This window comes from Hyperolius riggenbachi, chromosome 12 (genome assembly GCF_040937935.1).
Source record: "Hyperolius riggenbachi isolate aHypRig1 chromosome 12, aHypRig1.pri, whole genome shotgun sequence".
Classification (NCBI taxonomy): Eukaryota; Metazoa; Chordata; class Amphibia; order Anura; family Hyperoliidae; genus Hyperolius; species Hyperolius riggenbachi.
Genome location: NC_090657.1, coordinates 70,092,240 through 70,115,913, shown reverse-complemented (window position 1 = coordinate 70,115,913; position 23,674 = coordinate 70,092,240). Strand labels below are relative to the sequence as shown.

Below are 23,674 nucleotides of genomic sequence, written 5' to 3'. Positions count from 1 at the left end.
GCTGAGTGGGTCTAGAAGCGTATGGTCAGGGACGGGCTTAACAACTAAGTTGCAACAATTTAGTACTCTCATTTTTCGGTCTTGGACTAATAACATTTTTAACATTTATGTTGCGCTTTTCTCCTGGTGGACTCAAAAGCACCAGAGCTACAACCACTAGGATGTGCTGTATGGGCAGTAACAGTGTTAGGGAGTCTTGCTCAAGGTCTCCTACTGAACAGGTGCTACTTATTGAACAAGCAGAGCCGATACTCAAACCCAGGTCTCCTGTGTCAGAGGCAGAGCTCTTAACCAGTGCACTGGAGCCTCCCCCCCCCCCCCCCCCATAACATACATGTCGCTAGCCTGCAGACTAGTGATGTGTCTGTACAGCAACAGCCCTGGAATAGTCGCCTGATGGATACAACCTGATCCCTGCAAGGCAACAGCATTAAAAGTGGACCTGAACTCTTGCACAGAAGGAAAACATACGGCAGCCATACACTGGTCGATTGCCACCAGATCGACCAACAGATAGATCCCTCTCTGATCTAATCTGATCACAGAGGGAACTATTGGCTGCCCATACAGTGTAGATTTCAGCATGAAATCGATTCACGACCTGTGGAACTGCAGCTTCCGCCTGCCTCTCTGCCCCTGCTCCCCTGGCCAGCCGCTATATATTACCTGTCCCCCAGCGCCAGTCCCTGCAGTCTCTCACTTCATTAGACAGGCTAAACTCTCTAAATACATACAGGATGCAGTTCTCTAAAGGTACCCATACACTTCCCATACACTGTTTGAACTTCCTTGTCACAGGGGACAGGAAGTGAAGTGAAGTTGGAGGAGGACTAATTCCCCCTCATCTGTGTGTAATCACAAGTTATAATTAGATTTTTCCACGTGTCAGCTGACTGTAGTGGCAGGCAAGCTAATTTGAAAGCACAGGATGTTAATTATATGTGTGCTTCCATCAAAGCGGGAAGTAAAATGTGGCAGATTTATTGTAGGATTTGTAGCAGCTGTAAAGAAATGTTTTTCTATAAAGAGGCCCATACACTGGTCGATTTCATTGATCGATCGATTCTATGGAATAGATTGATCGATCGGAAATTGATTCTATGAAATCAGCCAATCGATCGGTTTGCGGCCGATTTTGATCTATCTGACAGGATGGAAAACCTAGGTTGATCTGCTGCTGGCAGCAGATCGATGGCCCATAGAGTTGCATTGGATCTAATGCTGGGGATACACGGTACGTTTCTGTACCGTGTATCGACCAGCTGATCCGGACAGCTGATAATATTCAGCTGGCCCGATCAAGCCACTCGACCCCCGCCCGCTCGATCCCCACCGGCGGATAATGGCAGGGAATCGAGCAGCTGATAAGAAGCGCCAGCGGGGACGAGCGGTAATCGATCCACGTGCGGAAGAGCGGGGACGCAGCGAGTATTCCCAGCATAATGGTCCAATAATGCATTTAGATCGATTTCCAATAGATTTCATCCTGAAACCTATTGGAAATCTGTTCCTAGTGTGTGGCACACATCCGATAGATTCCTGTCGGATTTGACTTGACAGGCATCTGACAGAAATCTGATGGTCGAATCTGCTGCAAATCTTTAAGTGTATGGCCACCTTAAAGATTATGTTGTTGTGTATCTTTTAGAGCAGAGAGGAAGTTGTGGTCTGCTTTTATTTATTTTTTTAGGTGCAAGTTATCACCATTATCATTTGGTTAACTATTCTGTCTAGCCCACTGAAAGACTCACCTATTTGAAAGTGTCTGTAGATAACAGGCTATTTGCATTACACCCGCCATGATAAAAAGCTTTTCTCAGACAATTTTATGATTTCTAGATAAACAGCTTTTCAGTGTGAACACAAAAGGAAATGTGAGACTTCAGTTTATCTCACACCATATAAAGCAGTGGTCTCAAACTCAATTTACCTGGGGGCCGCAGGAGGCAAAGTCAGGATGAGGCTGGGCCGCACAAGGAATTTCACAATTGCGGCGCATCGCCGCCTCTGCCCACCCCTCTCACTCTTCCTTCACAGAGAGGGGCGGGGAGAGGCGGCGATCTGTGCGGCGAAAGCTCTGCCCCTTCCAGGAAATGCTGGCGGATTGCCCCCCGGGCGATTTGGGGGCTCTGCAGCCCTCGTTTAGCGGCGGAGATGCAGCGTATTGCTTGGGAGCACTGAAGCGAACTATAAGGAAGCTTTTGCTGGCGAGGGCCACAAAATATTGTATCGAGGGCCGCAAATGGCGCGCGGGCCGCGAGTTTGAGACCCCTGATATAAAGTGTTCTCCGTAGCAGAAAGGATGTTTTCAGCAATCTTTCAAGGAAGGAGAAAACAGTATGCAGATTAACGGAAATCTCTGCTATAACAGGGGGAATATTATTACACCAATTCCAAAGTGCTTATTTAAAAAGTACACAAATTAAGAAAAAAATTACACAGAGGCCATACCTGGGGCTTCTTCCACGCAACCATAAGCTCTGTTGCCCCTCAGCTTAGCCGAAGCCCCAACCCCCCCATCCTGGTACTTCTTTCACCTCTCCCTGTTCAAAGCTCTGAGTGAACTCAGTCATAGCAAAGGCCCATACTCTGTCCTCTCCACACGCCCTCTTCCAACGTGCCTGTGAACGGCAATTGCAGGCGGCAGTGCTCTACTTATGTGTGGTTTGGAAACAATTGTAAATGCCCAGTTGAGATTCGTGAAGAAGGGAAAAGGGCAAGACAGAGGGACCACAAACTTTATGGGGGCTCGGAAGAAGTGTTTGTATGTTTGATTGAGGTTAGGCATCAGTAGGAGTGTTTGTGCAGAAGGGTGGTAAGAGTTAGGCATCAGGAAAGGTGTTTGGGGAGAAAGGGGGGTAGGTGTCTAGAAGGGTGATAGGAGGGGGAAGGCTCTCTGTGAGAATAGGGTTAGGTTTAGCTATAGTAAAATATCAGTAACATTTGCTGATATTTTACACACTTTTTATGTACCGATATTCTGTCAGCAGTCTCCCTGCGCCCGATTTTCCTTGGCGCTCGTATTTCAAATACGCTTACCACTCTGCACCAGAGTCTATGTAAATGGGCCCTAACTGTAGATAACTAAAAGTTTTTTTTTTTATTTTTCGGCCCACTGACTATTTTAGTTTGACACCCCTGTACTAGAGGCACCCAAGATTACAACTATTATGCAAAGGTAACTTAATGTAAAAAAAAAAAAAAAACAGGAGAGTAGGCATGGTACTCACCTCCAAAAAAGTAACAAACAATTAATAAGCAAATAGTTTATGATGCACTCGACAACATGTTTTGTAGCCTATGCTCCTTCCTCAGGCCTGTGCCAATGCAAACAAATTAACCAGCAGCTAAAGCACTTCATGCCTAAATATAATTTCCTTACAAGTTTCTGTTTCAGGCAGGATGCAGAAATGTCTTAGAATTCTGCATATGGTTTTGGATCTTCTACATGACTAACACCAGACTACACCTCATAAACTTCTGCCACGTAATAGCAGACACTTCTAAAGAAAGCCTGGCCTGGTTGACAAGATCTTCTATGTTCTTCATGGTTCCCCAGCCTTAATAAATAAACCCTGTTAACTCCCCTGCCCTTTCTATGTTGTATATCATAATTTTTCACTGAATATGAGTTCACATGTGGAGAGACACTATATAGAAGATGTATTTTAGTGAACAAAAAACACAACCTGCGCTATATATAGAGGTACGAAAAAAATTGGGGAGAGGGAACTGAGAGCCTAATATAGTGTAGTCGGTTGTGATCAAGGAAACAATTTAAATGGTTCAAAGGTACACATACATCTAGCAACTTGGTGGCGATCTACCATCCTATCCGATAATAAATATCAAATTATGGAAATCGGTGCCGCCAAGTGCATGCCCGATCGGCGATGTGACCAATTTTGAGCCGAGCATGTCGATTGGACATGCTGCAAGATATGGGATCGTCGTGATCAGTCAGATGCGCAGCACTAAGGGTGATATCGGAATGTGCGGCAAAACCCCCAACGTTGTCCGTGTAATGTTCTAAATGCCCACCCAGTGCACTTTACATTACAAGACAAGACAAGACAAATAACATTTATATTGCGCTTTTCTCCTTGCGGACTCAAAGCGCCAGAGCAGAGCAGCAGCCACTAGGGCGCGCTCTATTGGCAGTAGCAGTGTAAGGGAGACTTGCCAAAGGTCTCCTACTGAATTAGTGCTGGCTTACTGAACAGGCAGAGCCGAGATTCGAACCCTGGTCTCCTGTGTCAGAGGCAGAGCCCTTAACCATTACACCATCAGCTACCTGTCCGTCCGTGTCCACCGCTGGCTCCGGGCTACATCCTCCATCTATACACACACGCCCCACATGGTTGCCGGCGTACACACGGGTGCGTGTGCGACGTCACACACCCACGTTACTCCGGCAACCCCGTGGGGGCGTGTATGGATGGAGAATGGAGCCCGGAGCCAGATATGGACAGACAGGTAATGTATAGTGCACTGGGCAACAGGAAGGGCACAGTTAACATTAGGGGGTAGCATCAGACTGGCGAGACGGTGGATGCGGAGTTACAATGCTGATTCCTGATCGATTTCAGCATGAATCGGCCTGTGGTGTATGGGCAGCCAACAGATCTCTCTCCAATCAGATTCGATCAGCGAAAGATCTGTCTCTTGGTCGATCTGCCCATACAGCGTCTAATATATGGGCACCTTAAGAGTAATAATCACATAGGTAGGTTACGACAGAGCAACCACTGACAGAAAGGAAAACTGACCCTGTCGCTCTCTGTAGCTGGAGAATGTTCAGAAATACACTCCTCCATCCAGGGTGGATAACAGTAGAAATAAACATAAAGGAAACGGGCACCAAAAGAGGAAAATGTGTTAAAAAAACATTTAAAACGGACACAGAGATGACTTACCTCCAGGTAGACGGAGGCACCAGGCTGGTATTGCTTGGATGTACAGATGCTCCACTTATGTTACCTGAGGAAGCGGGGATGCCCACGAAACGCTTCATAGTGGAATTTGTGTTGATGTCACATTTTTTCATTTTTTTTCCTTATTAAATAAAGAACCACTTTTGAAAGTTGACTTTAAGGGCCTGCTTCCACTACACGCAGATTTGATGCAGATTGGATGCAGAACGGATGCAGAAAAACTGACTCCAATTAATGCCTATGGAAAAATCTGCATCAGAAAAATCGCGTTTAGTGGAAACAGGCCCATAGGCACTCATTGAAGTCAGTTTTTCTGCATCCATTCTGCATCCAATCTGCGTGTAGAGGAAACAGGCCCTTAGTCTCTGACTACAAGGAGATAAGTCCACCACTTCCTCCCTTTGAAACCGTTTTTAACCCATGTTACTCTGTTTTGGTGCATCTGTTTCCTTTACTTTTAACTATATAAAGGTAGTTCGAGTGGTTCAATGGGTGGTGCAGCAGGACTCTCACTTCCTACTACTTAAAATGTGATTGAGTTGTGATGAATAATACTGTCCTTTCTTCTTTCATTGCAGTACATACACAAGAGTAAAGCAGTATATCAAAGCGGATAAGGACAAGGTGAGCTCTGATGCACAACTAAATAGGAGAACTAACAAACATGTATAAATACATCCGATAGCAAATACTCAGTATACTAGTTACTAGCCACTTCCTACCTTGTTATTGTGCTCCAGCATAACTTTACAGCACATAATTGTTCACCTCTGCACATGTCACTTTTCTTGGGCCCCAGTTTAGCCTAAGGGCCTGTTCAGACTATCTGCGTATGAAGAATGCGTTTAAAATCAAAGAAACGCAAGTTGAAAAACGCATGCGTTTTTCTTGCGTTCTAATGCGTATTCTATTGCGTTTTGCACACACACATGACCCAGGGGAAAAAAAAGAATTATGGGAACCGCAGAGGAAAAGGACGCTAAAAACGCAATAGTACGCGTTTTTGATACGCGTCCATAGACTTTCATTGCGTCCGTTTCTATGCGTGACGCACAGAACTGCGTGCAGCAATGCGGATGAGAAACGTATGCGTCTCATACGCATACATGTGAACTAGCCCATTCAAAAGCATTAGGAGCCGTTCCTATGCGTTTTTGGTACCCGTACGTGTTCCCTGAAAACGTCTAGGAACGCGCATAGTCTGAACAGGCCCTTACTATCTATCTACTTCCGCACATGTCCTTTTCTTGGCCCTCAGTTTAGCTCAACTATCTACCTCCGCACATGCCTCTTTTCTTGGGCCCTAGTTTAGCCTAAGCACTAGGTATCTACTTCCGCACATGTCCCTTTCTTGGGCCTCAGTTTAGCCTATCTATCTACCTCCGCACATGCTTGGGCCTCAGTTTAGCGTATCTATCCACCTCCGCACATGTCTCTTTTCTTGGGCCCCAGTTTAGCCTTTCTATCTACTTCTGCATGCCCCTTTGTCAGGCTTCAGTTTAGCCTATCTATGTACCTCTGCACATTTCCCTTTGTTGAGCCTCAATTTAGCCTATCTATCTACCTCCACACATCCCTTTCGTGAGCCTCAGTTTAGCCTAAGTACTATATACCTCTGCACATGTCCCTTTCTTGTCCCTCAGTTTAGCATATCTACCTACCTCAGCACATGCCCCTTTTTTGAGACTTAGTTTAGCCTAAGTACTATTTATCTACCTCTGCACATGTCTCTTTCTTGGGCCTCAGTTTAGCCTATCTACCTATCTACCTCCGAACATATCCCTTTCTTGGACCTTAGTTTAGCCTATCTATCTACCTCTGCACATTTCCCTTTGTTGAGCCTCAGTTTAGCCTATCTATCTACCGCCACACATGTCCCTTTCGTGAGCCTCAGGTTAGCCTAAATACTATCTACCTCCGTACATGTCCCTTTCTTGGACCTCAGATTAGCCTATCTATCTACCTCCCCACATTTCCCGTTGTTGTACCTCAGTTTAGCCTAAGTACTATCTACTTCTGCACATGTCCCTTTCTTGTCCCTCAGTTTAGCATATCTATCTACCTACCTCCGCACATGCCCCTTTCTTGAGACTTAGTTTAGCCTAAGTACTATTTATCTACCTCGGCACATGTCCCTTTTTTGGGCCTCAGTTTAGCCCAGTGTTTCTCAAACCTGCCCTCGTGACTCTCCAATGGTGCATGTTTTTATAAAAGGAAAGTATGCCATATTATTAAAAAAAAATAAAGTATACCCATAATTATAAATAGCAATAATTGAGCAATGGGGATACATATAACATCGGCGCTGGAGACTTGGGCGCAGGATACAGCCAGTATATGGCTGATCCTGCTGCTGCACAAGTTCCCGGCCGCCCTAAATACTATTCCCCCTACAGGCCGCCATGGATGGTGGGAAATGAAATAATTTGGCTTCCAGCAATTGCTGGAAGCTGAATTATTGTGTTTTAACACACAGTTACTCAATTGTTCAATTACCTAGTTTGTGAGCATTGCAGTCTTTGGCATCAATCATTTGTATTGAAATGAAACAAATCTGCTTGGCTGTGGCTCCACCCCCTTTTCTAAATTTGAATCCTGGTCACCCAATGACCAACTATACCAGGTTTTAGGCTTGTGCCATTAACAGCGCAAGAATGGCAGTCACTCGGTGACCAACAGTGCAAAGTTTGAGAACCCTGCCATTAACAGTGTAAGAATGCCTGCAGTTTACATTTTCCCAGTGAAATATGTATTTGTCTCCGCCCACTGATGACCCAGCATTGCCCAGGTATGTATATGGCTGGTGTTGGCTGCGCCCACTTTTTCTAACCCTAACACACAATTACTCAGTTACTCAATGACCTAGTTTGTGAGCTTTGCGGTCTTTAGCATCAATAATTTGCATTGAAATGAAACAAATCTGATCAGCTCGACCCCCTTTTCTGAATTTGAGCCCCAGTCACACAATGACCAGCTATAACAGGTTTGAAGCTTGTGCCATTAACAGTGCAAGACTGGCAGCAATACATATTACCCTAGAAAAATCAATAGGTGAATTTTTCGACTGGCTTTTGTAGGCTCCACCCACTTTTCTAAATATTAATCCCAGTCACCCAACGACCAACTGTGCAAAGTTTGAGAACCCTTCCATTAACAGTGTAAGAATTGCTGCCGTTTACATTTTCCCAGTGAAATTGGTATTTTTCTCTGCCCACTTTTTGGTTATGGGAATAAAAAGTATCCTATATGTTATTCCAGGTAATGTACTATGTGTGTGCCAAATTTCATTCATATCCGTTCAGCCATTTTTGCGTGATCGAGTAACAAACCTCCAAACATCCGAACTTTCCCATTTATAATATTAGTAGGATTTATCTCTGTAGATTGTTTTTAATGGTGTTTTAATCTTACTTGTGGTTCTTGTTAATAAAACACACTGTATGTACTTGTGCAGTTTTGTAAACAAAATGAGTCCTTCCTAATGTCGCCCCCTTTCCTTCTTGTTTTTGTTAATCTTGACTTCATTTGATCTATTTTCAAGCTGCATTGAGGAGTAATTTGGATGCCCATGGCCCAGCACCCTATTTATTGGTTGCTGCGGACGGCCAAATTTCCCATAAATACCACTATTGTATTTAAACTTCCTGCTACCAGTGAAAATGCAAAATGTTATTAATAGTGACATTGTAGCAAGAGACAAGACATAACAAGAAGGTCTGCCAGCATCAAAGCCCCACAACTTCAACAACCTGAGCAATTAAAACTTAAATGGGTCCCATCCTGTCCAGTAAATAGAGTGATATGTGTGTGAATGTAGTACCCAGTCAGCCATGCCACTCACACGCCATGATACTCCATGAAGCTGGCACTGCTATTGGTTATTAAAGCATTGGAGTAAAAGCTGTAGTGGCTTCCAGTTCCATTACTACTGTTGATTTGCAGGTCCGGATTTAAGCCAAGGTCACATAGGCCATGGCCTAGGGCACCGCAGGGTCAAGGGCGGGTGGGCAGCAGACTATACTGGGGCGGGGGGTGGGGGGGGGTCACCTAACTACCTATACTGGAGGGAGGGAGGGAGGGAGGTCACTCACCAGGCTATCTATACGGAAGTGGGGGAGGGTCATCTGACTTCTAATACTAGAAGGAAGGGCTATCTAAACTGGAGGAGGAAAGGGGGAAGGGTTTTCTGTCTATCTATACTGAAGGTGGGGGGAGGGTCATCTGTCTGCCTATACTAGAGGGAAAGGTCAATGGGCTACCTATACTGCAGGCTACCTATACTGGAGGGGTGTGGCTGCTGACAGTGGCCCTGGGTGGTAAAAGTACAAATCCGGCCCTGATGATCTGTTTTATATAGAGTGTGTGTATTCATAGGTTATTCACTGAAGGAACCTCACCCCGGGCACACAGTCAGCTAATTGGTACATGGATGCATTTCACAAGTGCCAATTAAAGGATGTCAACACTGCTTGAAATCCTCACCCACGGGGAGAGTGCAGGCGATGCCACACTGGAAAGTTTAATGAACTTGTCGCACAAACTGCCATTTCAACATGCAAGTAAATGCAGTTACTAAGGCCGAGGATAACAAGGAAAAGGCATGATGATTGTCTGTCATATAAGATAACCCCCACAAATTCAGCTCAATGCTGGGTGCTATGTTAAGCTCCCTCTACACCATGCAATTCCGCACGAGATCGATCGAATTTGATTGGATCGGTTAAATCCGACATATGCCATCGGAATTCGATCACGATTAGGTCAGTAGCGTGATCGATTTTGTATAGTTATCAATGCAAAATTGACCACACTACCTATCGAATCCCTATCGGACATGTTGGATTTATTCGATCAAATCGAATTTGAACGAACGCATGGGGAATTGCATGGTGTAGAGGGGGCTTAACAGCTCAGATTACTGAGATTAAACACACTAGCACAGTCCCCCAACATCATCGTATAGCATCTCCTCTTACTGGCATGTCGGTATTATATGCGGTACATTATCAATGGTGCTCTTATTACCACTCATGACACTGCTTTACTGTGGTTTTAGCTGCTCAATAAAGCTAGGTGACATCCTTATGTGTAGGTAGTGATCAGTAGGGCTCAGTGACCACAGGCGTGGTTCTGGTGACCACACCTCCTGCATGTGCCTGGTAGTTCCTGCGCAAACATAAGAGAATGCAAGACACGAGGCAGCATTTTACTAATAAATTAATCTGCAGAGACTTTCCACATCCTTCTGGCCCCCACTGTTGCAGAACAAATCGAAAAAGAGCTAATCAGATATTCTTGCATGGCCATGCTCTCCGCTGTGTATGAGCATGGCCATATTGTGCCTGCATGAGTAAGGCCATGTCTGGGCATAAAGCCAAAGCCGCTTGTATACAAGTGGCTTTGGCTTGGTGCACAAGCACAACCGTACTAGCGCAGGTGCAGCACAGCCATGCTCGTGCATGAAGAGAAGTGCAGGTGTGAACTTAAAGAGGGTCCCCAACAGTGGTGGTGGTCTGGAGGATGACGTGGTAATTACCTGTTTTTTTTTTTTGTTTTTTTTTATGCTGCCTCACGCTCTCTTTAATAATCCAGTTGGTGACTTTTCCTTCCAGCTTCCACCTGTAAGTGCAATATCACTTTTAGTGGGTTGGCAGTTTATGTTCATTTAAAGTGAATGTCAAGTGGATAAAAAAAAATCAGATACTTACCTAAGGAGGGGGAGGGCTCTGGGTCTTATAGAGCCTTCCCATAACTCTTGCGGACCCCGCGTTTCAACGCTGTCACCCCCAGCAGCAGTATGAAATACTGCTCTTTGCCGCCGCAGGAGGCTTTGGAAGTCTTCAGGAGCCCAAGTGCTCCCGAAGAAAGGCGGCTACAAACTGCACCTGCATGAGCGAGCTCTGTCGCACACCTACGCAGGCGCACTGCAGAGCTGCCTGTCTTCAGGAAGCCTCCTGCGGTGGGGGATTCAAACGGGGGTGAACGAGGGGACCGTTAGAGGAACGGGAAAGGTCTGTAGGACCCAGAGTCTTCCTCCTCCTTAGGTATCTGTTTTTTTTTTAATTGACATTAGCTTTTAAAGGTACCTGAAGCGACGTGCAACATGCTGAGATAAACAAGTTTGTGCACAGTCCAAATCCTACTTAGATAAAGCATGGTTTGCACCAATAATCTAGATGGGTGCTCAGTACAACTCCACCGTGCTTCAACAGATCAAACCACTGAATGTCGGCAAACCAAAGTTCTGCAAAGCAGTTTGATGAAACAGCAAAATGAAAATCCAACATTAAGGAACGTCGTAGCGTCACTTTTCCAAGGGCAATAACAATGAACCAATATCCAATCGATTCTACTATATAGCACTTGCCAACAGGCGATGTGCATGTTACTCCGGCGTCTAGCGACAAACCATTCTGCAGAACTTTGGTGTGCTGACATTCAGTGATCCAATCCGACTTAAGGTGGCCACACACGATACAATAAAATGATCCGATTTTACAGTAATTCGATAAAAATGATCGTATCTCTCGAAGAAATCGAAAGCTTTTTTTTTCATTCGACTGAAAAATCCGATCGGATTTCCCGTTTTTTTCGATTTAAATCGATCCGGAATGCCAGATATTTCTCTTCAATCTCTACTAAAGATTGTATCTTTCTACTAAAGATTGTATGGTGTGTGTTGGATTGCTAATTTATTAATATACACACCCTAGCAATTTTCTCTGAGTTTCCAATCATTTTCATCATAATTGAGGAAAAAATTGAACATAGGTGTGTGGTACATTGGTCAGATTTTTAAAATGTTACAATCAGTCTGAAAAATTGATTGCAATTCTTAAATTGAACAGATATTTTAAAAATTGTATGGTGTGTGGCCACCTTTAGAGCTAAGCTGTGTTGCTTTTTTCTTTTTTGCGATGTAAATGCTGGTTAAAAGGTAAAGAATACGAGTGAAGAATGAGAAGTCAGGGAGGGATATGGCAGCGGCCATATTTATTTCCTTTTAAACAATACCTGTTGCCTGTTGTTCTGCAGATCACTTTGGCTGCAGTAGTGTCTCAGTGACACACCTGAAACAAGCATGAGGCAAATCCAGTCAAACTGCAGTCAAATATCTGATCTTTCATGCTTGTTCAGGGTCTATGGCTAAGAGTATTAAAAGACAGAGGACCAGCAAAATAGCCAAGCTACTGGTTTTATTTAAAAGGAAATATGGCAGCCTTCATATCCCTCTCACTTCAGGTGTTCTTTAAAGAGAACCCGAGGTGTGTTTAAAGAATGTTATCTGCATACAGAGGCTGGATCTGCCTATACAGCCCAGCCTCTGTTGCTATCCCAAACCCCACTAAGGTCCCCCTGCACTCTGCAATCCTTCATAAATCACAGCCACGCTGCTGACAAACAGCTTGTCAGAGCTCGGGTTCTCTTTAATTGAACAAGGGCATGTGTGTCTGAGAACAACACATTTGAGAGCAGGAAACAGATCATAAATTCAGTAGTTAAAGATTTCTCTGTATAGGAGCAGAAAAACATTACAAAACTGGTGTCATGTACCTGAGATAGTAAAACTTTAAATGTGGAAATTTAAAGTGGACCTGAACTCAGAACTTCTTTTAAAAAACAAACAAACAAACATTTCTTTGTTACAGCTGATACAAATCCTGCAATAAAACTGCAATGTTTCTACTTCATGCTTTCATGGAAGCAGACATATTGTTAACATTCTGTGCTTTCAAATGAGCTTATCTGCCACGACAGTCATGTGACACAGGGGAGAGATCAAATTACAACTAATGATTAGACACAAATGAGGGGTAATTAGACGGCATAAACTCTCTAAGTACATACTAGGTGCATTTCTCTCTGTTTTCCTTCTGTCATATGCAAGAGTTCAGGTCCACTTTAAATTAAAAAAAAATGATTGATATAAAAAAAGTGGAAATTTAAATCTTAGAGTACAGTACAAAAACAAATCTATGGCATTATGGGAAAGTCCTAGGATTAGAACAAAAGCTACAGTTGTTTATCTCATCCCTTTATTTCACTTCAGGTGTACATTAATGCCTACTGTTTAAAACCCTTCTTCTTCATTCCCAGGTGTTAATTTTTAATCCAACTTTTTTTAAATACATCCACGATTATTGGACCCATCATCATGGAAGATATCCATCCACTGGAATGCTGGCTGTCTTCTTTGCTTTACATATATGTGATGAGGTGGGACTATCTTATGATAATGTATATGAAAACTTCAAATTTAACTTTTTCTATACTTAAAGGGGCAATAGAACGAAATATAGGCTACTGGGATAACCCTAGTAGCAAGTAGCTAATAGGGAGAGCAACACGTATTAGGTAGTGTTTTGTTCAAAAAGTTGACTGGATAGGATATTTTAGAGTGCATGTACAAATCTTTTCCGTCACTAAAAGGCAAGCAACGTGGTCCCCTACTCCTTGATTAGTTAGGCTGTGCTAACAGTTGAGATCTCGACTCTTTGTGCTGTGAGGACAAACCCCGTTCTCATAATGCAGGCTCAGCAGCAAGTACTGTTATATGCTGTGAAAGGTCCTATATACCTAAGACCTTTCACAGCACATAACAGTACTTGCTGCTGGCTTTGCCTGCATTATGAGAACAGGCTTTATTTTCTGTGTTACCCCATCAAGAGAAGATAAGGCAGGAAACAATATATGTCCAGCATGATATGGCAGGAAGAAATACAAGTGACAGTAGTTTTTGCAGTACCACGGCTGTCTAGTTTTTGTATTTGCACAAAGACACAGCTGTGAAATATGAATTGCAGTCATGTTTTGCCTCTGAAGAAGCAAGGTTTGTCCTTGCGAAACAGCTGTCAGGCTTTGTACCCCCACTGCTCATAACCACTGTGTCTGCTCAACTGGATTAAAGGGTTTTTCCAGGAGCAGTGCCTCGCTATCCCTCATTTCTTTGATGTTTGCTGCTGCATGAGAGCACACTGCGGGTATCCCACACACCGGTTGATCCGTCCCTGCTGCATACTGGTGCCGGTGTTTGCTCTATGAGTTGCAGTCAAGGTACTTAAACATCTATTGCTTCACAAATCTGAACGTACTTCATTATGTGGGAAAATCCCTTTAATATTGTAAATGTATTCTACACTACAGAATAAAGTCATAATATGAAATTAGTATAGGTGGTCTTACCTGACAGTGGAGAACGTGTGTCCTTTCCCCAGTCATTCTCAGATGCCCCACCACTGCTGAATCTGTGAAAAAGAACACTGTAGTGAACACAAAAGAAGAGGTTCCTGCTTATAAAGCTAAGTACACAAGCTGTATGACATTCAGCCGAGGTGGCCGCTTAGAACTCTCAGCTGCAAATCTGAGGGGGTGCCTACAAATTTGTGGCTTTGCCCAGAAATAAGAGAGCCCTTCAGGTGTTTCTTTAAGTTTGGGAACAGATAATAGTCCAAAGGGGCCAGGTCAGGTGGTAGGGAGGATGGTGGATCAACTGGAAATCAGGGCATTCCGTTTGGCAGCCACAACGTTGGCCATGAAGAGATCACGTTGGCCACACAGGTGATTTTGCACTGTTGTGAGTACTCTGCAGGGTCCCACTATTCACTTTGGTATCTGTAGAGGACAAGGGGGAAAAAAGGAAGGGGAGGGGCAGAGCGCACTCAATAGACAATTTGTAAAAACTGGTTAGCCAACCGTGGAATAATCTCACCTGAGATTGTTGCCGATTAGCCCATATGGGTTAGTCGACTGAAGAGCTTTTGTCCCACTCAGAACCGGGGACCAGGTCTATCCAGCGATCTTCCTCCACAAGATGTACTGGCACATATGCTCCTCCATCCACTGAACTTCAGTCCTGGATCAGATGTATTTCCACTCCTCGCAAATGCTACCTAACGCTATGGGCGGCCGCATTTATGCATAGGAGTGTCTGCACGGAGGTGTCTTGGATGTGCAGGAGGAACCAAGTTTGTGCCTAGATTACTCCAACTGCTCTGTATGCTTTACACTTGTAAGCCACAGGCTGCAGGAGCTCTTGGAGCCAGGAGCTGGCTCGGTTTGTGTGAGGGGTAATGGCTGGGAGAAACTCCACTCTGCTCTGCGTGTCTCGCACAAGCAAGCAGCAGGCAGCTGGAGGGAGGTTTGTGAGCTGACAAGCAGGTGCGTGGTAGAAAGGATAAAAGGCGGCTGCCGTGTAGTGTAGTTAAAAGTATTTATTCTAATAGAGAGCGACGCGTTTCCGAGAGCTCAACTCTCTTTCATCAGGCTAAAAAATGAGAGTTGAGCTCTCGGAAACGCGTCGCCTGTGGCTTACAAGTGTAAAGTGTACAGAGCAGCTGGAGTAATCTAGGCACAAACTTGGTTCCTCCTGCACAGGTGAGATGATTCCACGGTTGGCTAACCAGTTTTCTCAAATTGTCTATTGAGTGCGCTCTCCCCCTCCCCGTCCTTTTCCCCCCTTGTCCTTTACAGATATCTTCACCACCCACAGTGGCGTTTAAAGGAGCTGCACCAACTAACATACTTTGCCTATACTTTACATCGGTATTGCCAAGATCGCTCCCTCTGTCGAGTACAGAGGTCAAACAACCCTTTCTTCCTCACCAATTCACTTTGGGGGGGGGGGGGGGGGTCTGTCAGCTGGCCCAGGGGACAACCTAACAAGGCGTTGGAGTTAGAGTTAAGGAGTTGGAGCAATTTTTGGGGACCTGGAGTCGGAGGTTTCATAAGCTGAGGAGTCGGATGATTTGTGTACCACCTCCATAGCCATGCAAGAGCTGTAGAGTAGGAGTCATAGCAATTTAGGGTACCTGGAGTCGGAGTTGGACACAGCGGTTTCATAAACTGAGGAGTCTGATTCGAGTTGGATAATTTTTGTACCGACTCCACAGCCCTGCAACCTAATACTGTTGGTGGGATGTTCAGGTACAAAGGGGCCACCTAATGCAGCTTCCGGGGAAGGGGGCCAATGTAATCTCTGCCAGGGTCTCATTGTAGATAGGATTGCCCTTATGCATACCCCAGGGAACAAGGAACCTGAAGCTCTCTGCATAGCGGTTTCTGTATAACAATGCTTTGTCTGGTTCTGGCTTTTTGATCATCTTTCTCCTCCTCAGATATCAGTGTTCGGTTTTGGTGCAGACAAGAATGGAAACTGGCACCACTACTGGGAAAAAAACAGGTTTCCGGGGGCTTTCCGCTGGACCGGGGTGCACAATGCTGAGTTTGAGTCTGAACTCATAGAAGCATTAGTCAAAGAAGGAAGATTGAAGTTTTACAAGTGACGGAGGTCTTTTGGCGGCCATGAGAAGCAGTATCATATTTTGTACACTTTGCTAATAAAACAGTGTTGCTCAGGATGTCTGATTTACTGGCTGTGAATTTGTAGTATTGAGAGGAGCGTCTTTTGCCAAAGAATTAAGAGGGATCTGAAAAAACATGAATAAATTAGTATAATTTGTGTCACTAGTAAGCTGTTTGACTGTGTGATGCCCCTGCTGTAGCCATTTGTCGGATATCCCTACCTTGTCTAAAGCAGGTTTGGTGGTAAGACAATCAACATAAAGCAGGCCATACACTAGTCGATTATTTTAATCAATATCCGGACGATTTGATCCAATATGCTAGATATCGATGATGCGCACTATTACCAAACAATTTTCCACAAATATCGATTCATTCTGTTGATTGCGCTGTCTGGAAATTGTTGCTCGAACGGCAGGATGCAGCTAGTGGTGTTCAATGTTAGCCCAAGCAGCAGCGGAGCATCTCCCACCTGCCCATGAAGTGGTTCCAGTGTCTTCTCTCCCTGCTGGCCGCTCCCTCTCTTAACGTCTGTGTGATGTAATTAAAACACTAGATGCCTCTAGTGATCATGTAAGCATGGGGAGAGCAAAGACCGGGACCGTGCGGCAGTCAGGTGAGCTACAACAAACAAATGGCCCAGGATTGGGGAGGGGGAGTTGTGGATAGATGGATGGACGGACGACTGGGAGACCCGGCAGACGCACACAGATTTTTTTACGGGGGGGGGGGGGGGGGGGATTACGGGTATTCAGAGATGACTGGGATATTCAAAGAATTCATGCTGAAATCGATTGAAAATCTGTGCGTAGCGTGTGGCTTACGTGACTAAAAGATAACAGTAGCAATAAACAATGATAGTGTGATGGTGCAAAAACAGGATTCGTAGTGAAACAAGTGGGAAAGGCCTGGGGGGGGGGGGAAGAGTAGAGGTGACTGCAGGGAAGGGAGGGGGGAAGGGCACACATGGAGGGAGTTCAAGAGTTTTACGGCAGAGGGGGAAAAAGGTGTTCCTGTGCCTTGAAGTCCTGATGGGAGCCAACTGAAGAAACGATGAATAAAATTCAACAATACGACAAAGCTCTTAAATTCCTTAACCAAGCAAGGCAGATCCATCAAAGCCTCCGTGACTTGAAATATGTCATAATATGGCAATTTGTGAGTGTCCAGGCCTTATCCCGCAAATGACCACATTTCTCCTAACTGTACACAAAACCTCCAAAGTCAAAATAAATACAGGAGACCATGGACAACCCTGCCACGTGCCATTAGACACGGCGAAGGCACCTGACAAGGCCCCATTAGCTCTAACCTGTGCTGAGGGATTCATATATAAAGCACCAATCTAGCCCATCATATTAGTACCCATGCCTACATATTCGAAAGTTGTCATTATACATTTCCAGTTCACCCTTCGAACACCTTGATAGAAGAGGGATCTATCTGTTGGCCACATCGACCAATGTATGGCCAAACTAACACTCAAGTGCTGCATTGCATGCCTGCTAACCACTATGCTGCCTATGTGCACAAAATAATTCTGTTGTAAAATACAAGCTTATTGCTATCATTGGTTACACTACAACACTAAGCCAACATGTTGGGGGGAGATAAGTGTCAAGTCATGGTTGGATTCTGCTGACTATGGTGACTCACCAGGGTTCAGGCCGCATTCGGGACAGCAGCCAATGTTGCTGAGGTATTAAAGTCTATATACTACAGTACACAACTCTTACTTGCACATAGGTGGGCACACTCCAGGACCCGGTCATTTTAAAGAGAGCCTTAACTCTAAAAAAAACGTGTTTTACTTACCTGGGGCATCTACCAGCCCCCTGCAGCCATACTGTGCCCTCGCAGTCACTCATGGCTCCTCTGGTCCCCCGCTGCCAGCTAGTTTCGTTTTTGCCGACTGGGAGTCGGCCGGCCCCCATGCGTACCTTTTTACGCACTCCCACTGGTGCAGGAAGCTATTGCGGACTCCAACAAGTACATTTTTACACGTTACGGGTGTAATGCGTAAAACTCACAGTCGGCAAAAACGAAACTAGATGGCAGCGGTGGACCAGAGGAGCCATGAGTGACTGCGAGGGCACAGGATGGCTGCAGGGGGCTGGTAGATACCCCAGGTAAGTAAAACTCATGTTTATTTCTAGAGTTAAGGTTCCCTTTAATCTTAATGTTAAGCATAAATCATAGGTACATCGTTAGAGGGAAGCCTCTAAATGCTCCAGAGGCTTCCGTGACCCTCGTCAAGCAAACTCCTGCCGGCCCAAGACCCTCTGCTCCGCAGCCGCACTCTCCTCCATGTACGAGCGTGGCCGCAATGCACAGCCGATGAGGCGGCCCCAGGGGGTTGCTTAGGGGGGGGGGGGGGGCCTGTAACATCCCCAAAAATAGAGCTAGCACCTTTGCAGCACCGGCGCACATGACAGAACTACCACCAACAGATGTGAAATCGGGCATTCCTGCAGGTGCATGCAGAGCCAGAGCATGTGGTGGCTGGATGGTCTGTGGTGGCTGGATGGTGTAATGGTTAAGGGCTCTGCCTTTGACAAAGGAGACCAGGGTTCGAATCTCGGCTCCGCCTGTTCAGTAAGCTACCACCTATTCAGTAGGAGACCTTAGGCAAGTCTCCCTAACACTGCTACTGCCTATAGATCGCGCCCTAGTGGCTGCAGCTCTGGCGCTTTGAGTCTGCCAGGAGAAAAGCGCGATATAAATGTTATTTGTCTTGTCTAAAATACTTACATAGCTGGGATCCAGCGCCTTGTGTACTTACTTACTGTTTTGGGTTCCATCTCACAGTAACAGCGCCCCCTGAGGTGGAGTTCCTCCTCCCCTGCCTGGCTATCTATACTGGGGGCACCCATGTCTGGTTACTTATACTGGGGTCACCTACGCCTGGCAACCTTTACTGGGGCAAACCTGGCATCAATCCTAGTGTAGGGGCTTATAGTTAAAGGACATCTGGCTACCTAGACTTGGGGCGGAGGTGCCTAAATCTGGATTTATAGTGCTGTTGATGTCCACTGTCTCTAAATTACACAGCTGCTAAGTTCATTTAGCCCAGTGATTACCACTCCCACTTTCCAGTGCATAGACACACCCACTTTTTGCTGTAGCGCATTTCGTGTGCCGCAGGTCGACGGTTACCCCAGCGCTGGATCCAGGACCTGCATAGCACCCTAAATAAAAAATCCTGTAGCCGCCCCTACACAGTAGGGTTCATCATGCCTGTGCAGTAGTACAGGTGACTTTGTGCTGCTGCGCAATCGCACACTGTACTGGCACCTGCACTGTATTGACGGGAGCACCGCTGCGAGCAACATATTCAACAATATTATTAAAGGTTTCCAGCACAAGGAAGGAGGGGCATAAGAAGAAGATGGGGAAGGGTCTGAACTTTCTTATTCCTGCTCAGTTGACATTTAATGAGAAACTAGGATCGAAAATAAAAAAATAATTTTACTAATAAACACGCGAAGGTACTGAAATCCTGTGCCACCATTACCCCCGATCAGCAAAATGGTCATTATGGTTTTGCTTGAAGTGTTTCCAAACCAGCCCCCCCCCCCCCAACTCTGGTGCAAACACCCACATCTCAGTGGCCAACTACTAGGCTGTATACGCCAAGCTGGTGACAGAGCTGGGGGTAGCCCAAGGAGGCTGGGGGGCTGTTTGAGAAACATTTTGGCCAAAACTGCCACAGTGGTTTCAGCACCTTTTCTTGATGAGGGCATGCGGGTGAGTATTATTATTATTATTTTCTTATTATTATTTAGCATTTATATAGTGCCGACATCTTCCGCATTGCTGTACAGAGAATATATAGTCTTGTCACTAACTGTCCCTCGAAGAGGCTCTAGTCCCTACCATAGTCATATGCCTATATTGTGTAGTGTATGTATTGTAGTCGAGGGCCAATTTTTAGGGGGGAAGCCAATTAACTTATCTGTAAGGAAACCGGAGTGCCTGGAGGAAACCCACACAGACACGGGGAGAACATACAAACTCCTTGCAGATGTTCACCTGGCTGGGATACGAACCGGCGACCCAGCGCTGCAAGGCGAGAACGCTAATCACTACTGATCCTGATCCTAGGTTCTCATTAAACACTTTCCTTTTATTATCGAACACACTTAAAGCAAACCTGAACTGAAAATTAAAAAATAACCATACAAAGGTCATACTTACCTCCCGTGTAGTCTACATACATATCAATCTCTTTCTCCTCTCCTTCGTCCTGTTTGTCCACTGTTATCAATGGAATTCTCCATCCTTCGTTTTGAAAATGGCAATTACCCCATAACAGCTTCCTGGTGAGCACACTGTTAAACTGTAATAACGGCCACTTGTACCATAGGGAAACATGGACATTATCTTGCACATCATTGTCCTTTTAGTTATAACTGACAGCAACTAATATATACAGTAACTGACTGCATCTGATATATTTCAGTTCTGACAAAATCTTGTCAGAACTGAAAGGGATTGTTGTTAGAAGAAAATGGTGAGCTTCTGAGAGGAACTGATATCGAGGTGAGTATGTAATATTCATTTGCATGTACATCATGTGTTTATTTTAAACAATTTTACTTGGTTCAGGTTCACTTTCGGGTGCTCTTTAATTGTAAATCAGATCAAAGTGGTGGCCACTGGAAAAAAAAATGGTCAGGATACATTTTCTAGCTTTCTTCTCCTTGTTCACCTCCTAGTTTATTGAAAAGTGCGGGTAAAGTCTGATGCCACCCCCACCATAATAATAATAATGATAGCCTTGCCGCGGCCTAGTCCCCTTCAGTATGGTGTGTAGAGCACTGTCAGTGAATGACGCCATGTCTGCTGCCTGCACTAAAAAGGGTCGGTTGACATAGACGTTTGGGAGACGTCTCGCTTAGCCAATATTAAGCAGTTTTCTGCAACTGAGCAGAAAAGTCGTCACGTTTCAAGCCCCCTAGGGGGACACGGAAACCCAAAACTTAACCGATCCTGGAGATCCAGTGCAGCATTTATGCAAAGGATAGGAATAGCCGGTACCGTTGTTTAAAAAGCACTGTCCATTCATTAGAATGGGCAGCGCTTAAAGGACAATTGTAGTGACAAGAATATGGAAGCTGTCATATTTATTTCCTTTTAAACAATACCAGTTGCCTGGTAACCCTGCTGATCTATTTTGCTGCAGTAGTGTCTGAATCACACCAGAAACAAGCATGCAGCTAATCTTGTCAGATCTGACAATCATATCAGAAACATTTGATCTGCTGCATGCTTGTTCAGGGGCTGTGGCTAAAAGATTGTGGCTATTAGAGTCAGAGGATCAGCAGGATAGCCAGGCAACTGGTATTGTTAAAAAGGAAATAAATATTGTAGCCTCCATATCCCTCTTGTTACAGTTGTCCTTTCAGCGACAAACGCTGTGACTGGTGCATTTAATGCCGTGTGACGGCCCTTAGCCTACATTATAGCCCCATAACAGGGTCAGTCTATGAAGGGGGGGGGGGGGGGGGTACAGGGATAGCATCCGGAGTGCCAAAATCCTAGATGATTCAGCATACCTGCCAACTTTTTGAGATGAGAAAAAGGGACACTTTAAGACGACACGCCCCTGCCACACCTCTAATCACGCCCCACCACACCCCTAATCACGCCCCTGCCGCAAACAAAGCTACGCATACCACTAACAATTCATAAGCAAAAGATGCAATATCGTAATTCAAACCACACTGGTCTTTTCTATTATCACTAATTTTTCTTCATTTTAACATTTGAAGTGAAGAAATATATCCATTTAAAGATAACCACAGAGGATTAAAAAAAAGCTTTTATACATACCTGGGGCTTCCTCCAGCCCCATACGCACAGATCGCTCCCACGCTGCCGTCCTCCACTGCCTGGATCCGCCGGTACCGGGTCCCGTCATTACCGCCAGTCGGCTGGCGGACGCGGGCAATTCTGCGCATCACAGGGGCTTCCTCCATATACTTACGCTTGCGGATGCCTACTGCGCAGCCGCATGCGTAAGGGTATGGAGAGAGCCCCTGGGATGCGGACAATTGGCCGCGTCCGCCGGAAGTGACAGGACCCGGTAGCGGTGATATAGGAAGCGGAGGATGGCGGCGTGGAAGCGATCCAGGCTTATGGGGCTGGAAGAAGCCCCAGGTATGTATAAAAGCCTTTTTCTATTTTTACTAATCATTCCTCTCTGGTTCCCTTTAAAGGATGGGAATTAAAGGATACTGGAGCGGACAAATATTTTAAAAATAGGGGGAGTAGGCAGAGATGAATGAATATGTAATGGGGCCCTAGGCAAGGTAGTGGATTTGAGGCCCATGTGCGGCTTTGGGCACCCGTGAGTGCTCTGCGCATGACGTAATCGTGACAGATCGTGTGCATGCGCACAACGCTCCTGGTCGCTGACACTAATTAAGGATGGGCCAGGCCAGGGCACTGCCCAACTCAACGACCCAGAAGTAGCTGTGGCAAACGTTCAGGTAAAAGCAGAAGGGGGCAGAGGAGAACTGGGGGAGCGGTGGGTATGAGGACTGCTTCCTATACATTCCTGCTTCACTACACCCCCCTTCGTTATTTACAATATTTGTCAGCCATAGTATTCTTTAAACACAGTAGAAAACTACAGATATTTACAGCAGTCCTAAAAGAGAGACAAATGAGGAAGAAGGATGGGATTTGATTCCCAAAGAAGGACTGTTCCTCTGAAAGAGGGACAGTTGGGAGCTATATTCAGGGAGGGGCAGCACAGGGTACTCTATACATCACCCTGAAAGTGAGACCTGAGGATCTCATAGGTGAGCATGAGGTAGTTCTGGGTAGTGGAAATTCATCTTCCCTATTCCTTCACCTTTTCTCCTTTTAAAACGGTGTTGGTATATTACCCACAGGTTGTGATTCAGAAAAAAACACCCACCCTTGGCTACCTATATAAAATTCATTTATAATAACACACAAAATTTACCACACGCGCAGCCTCAGCTCTCCTTCCTAGTCTTGTAAATCACGCGCCACTTACCTCAGCCACACAAGCTCTGCTGCCTTCATCATCACTGGGATAATGCTGCCACCTAGTGTTCGAAATTAAATTAGCGAGTGCACATGAGAAACGTCAAAGCTAACAATCAGCAAAAGAGTATTATAATTATTATTGATTTATAAAGCGCCAACATATTCCGTGGCGCTGTACAAAGCAAGAAACAAACATGGGGACATAATAATGCATACAATGGTGTAGACCAAACACAGACACAGGTACAACATGCAGAATGAATAACAACTTCCAAGACACAAAAGGGTGAGAGAGCCCTGTCCTTGTGTGACTACAATCTAAAGGTGCATCTGTCATTTTTCGGCAATCCTGCAAAGTGTAGGGGGTTGCCAGGCGCTGCAGCAATGGTTTATCTATAGCTGATACATTAATTTAT

The 23,674-nt window shown here is 45.2% G+C and overlaps 1 protein-coding gene and 1 long non-coding RNA gene across 13 annotated transcripts in view; one reads left to right on the top strand and one right to left on the bottom strand.

The window, feature by feature from the left end:
* Positions 1-16,291, top strand: part of LOC137542037 (CMP-N-acetylneuraminate-beta-galactosamide-alpha-2,3-sialyltransferase 2-like) — a 126,296-nt gene extending 110,005 nt beyond the window's left edge. For all 5 annotated transcript variants that reach the window (XM_068263641.1, XM_068263643.1, XM_068263640.1 and 2 more), the window contains 3 exons: positions 5,513-5,558; positions 13,032-13,151; positions 16,049-16,291. In XM_068263641.1, coding sequence (XP_068119742.1) covers positions 5,513-5,558; positions 13,032-13,151; positions 16,049-16,216 — 334 coding nt within the window. In that variant the 3' untranslated portion in view covers positions 16,217-16,291. The remainder of the gene's footprint in view (positions 1-5,512; positions 5,559-13,031; positions 13,152-16,048) is intronic.
* Positions 1-23,252, bottom strand: part of LOC137542039 (uncharacterized) — a 713,380-nt gene extending 690,128 nt beyond the window's left edge. For all 8 annotated transcript variants that reach the window (XR_011025333.1, XR_011025337.1, XR_011025331.1 and 5 more), the window contains exons 1-3: positions 23,212-23,252; positions 14,118-14,179; positions 10,471-10,553 (exon numbers count right to left, since the gene is read on the bottom strand). This is a non-coding gene — a long non-coding RNA (uncharacterized lncRNA). The remainder of the gene's footprint in view (positions 1-10,470; positions 10,554-14,117; positions 14,180-23,211) is intronic.
* Positions 23,253-23,674: the final 422 nt, after the last annotated feature.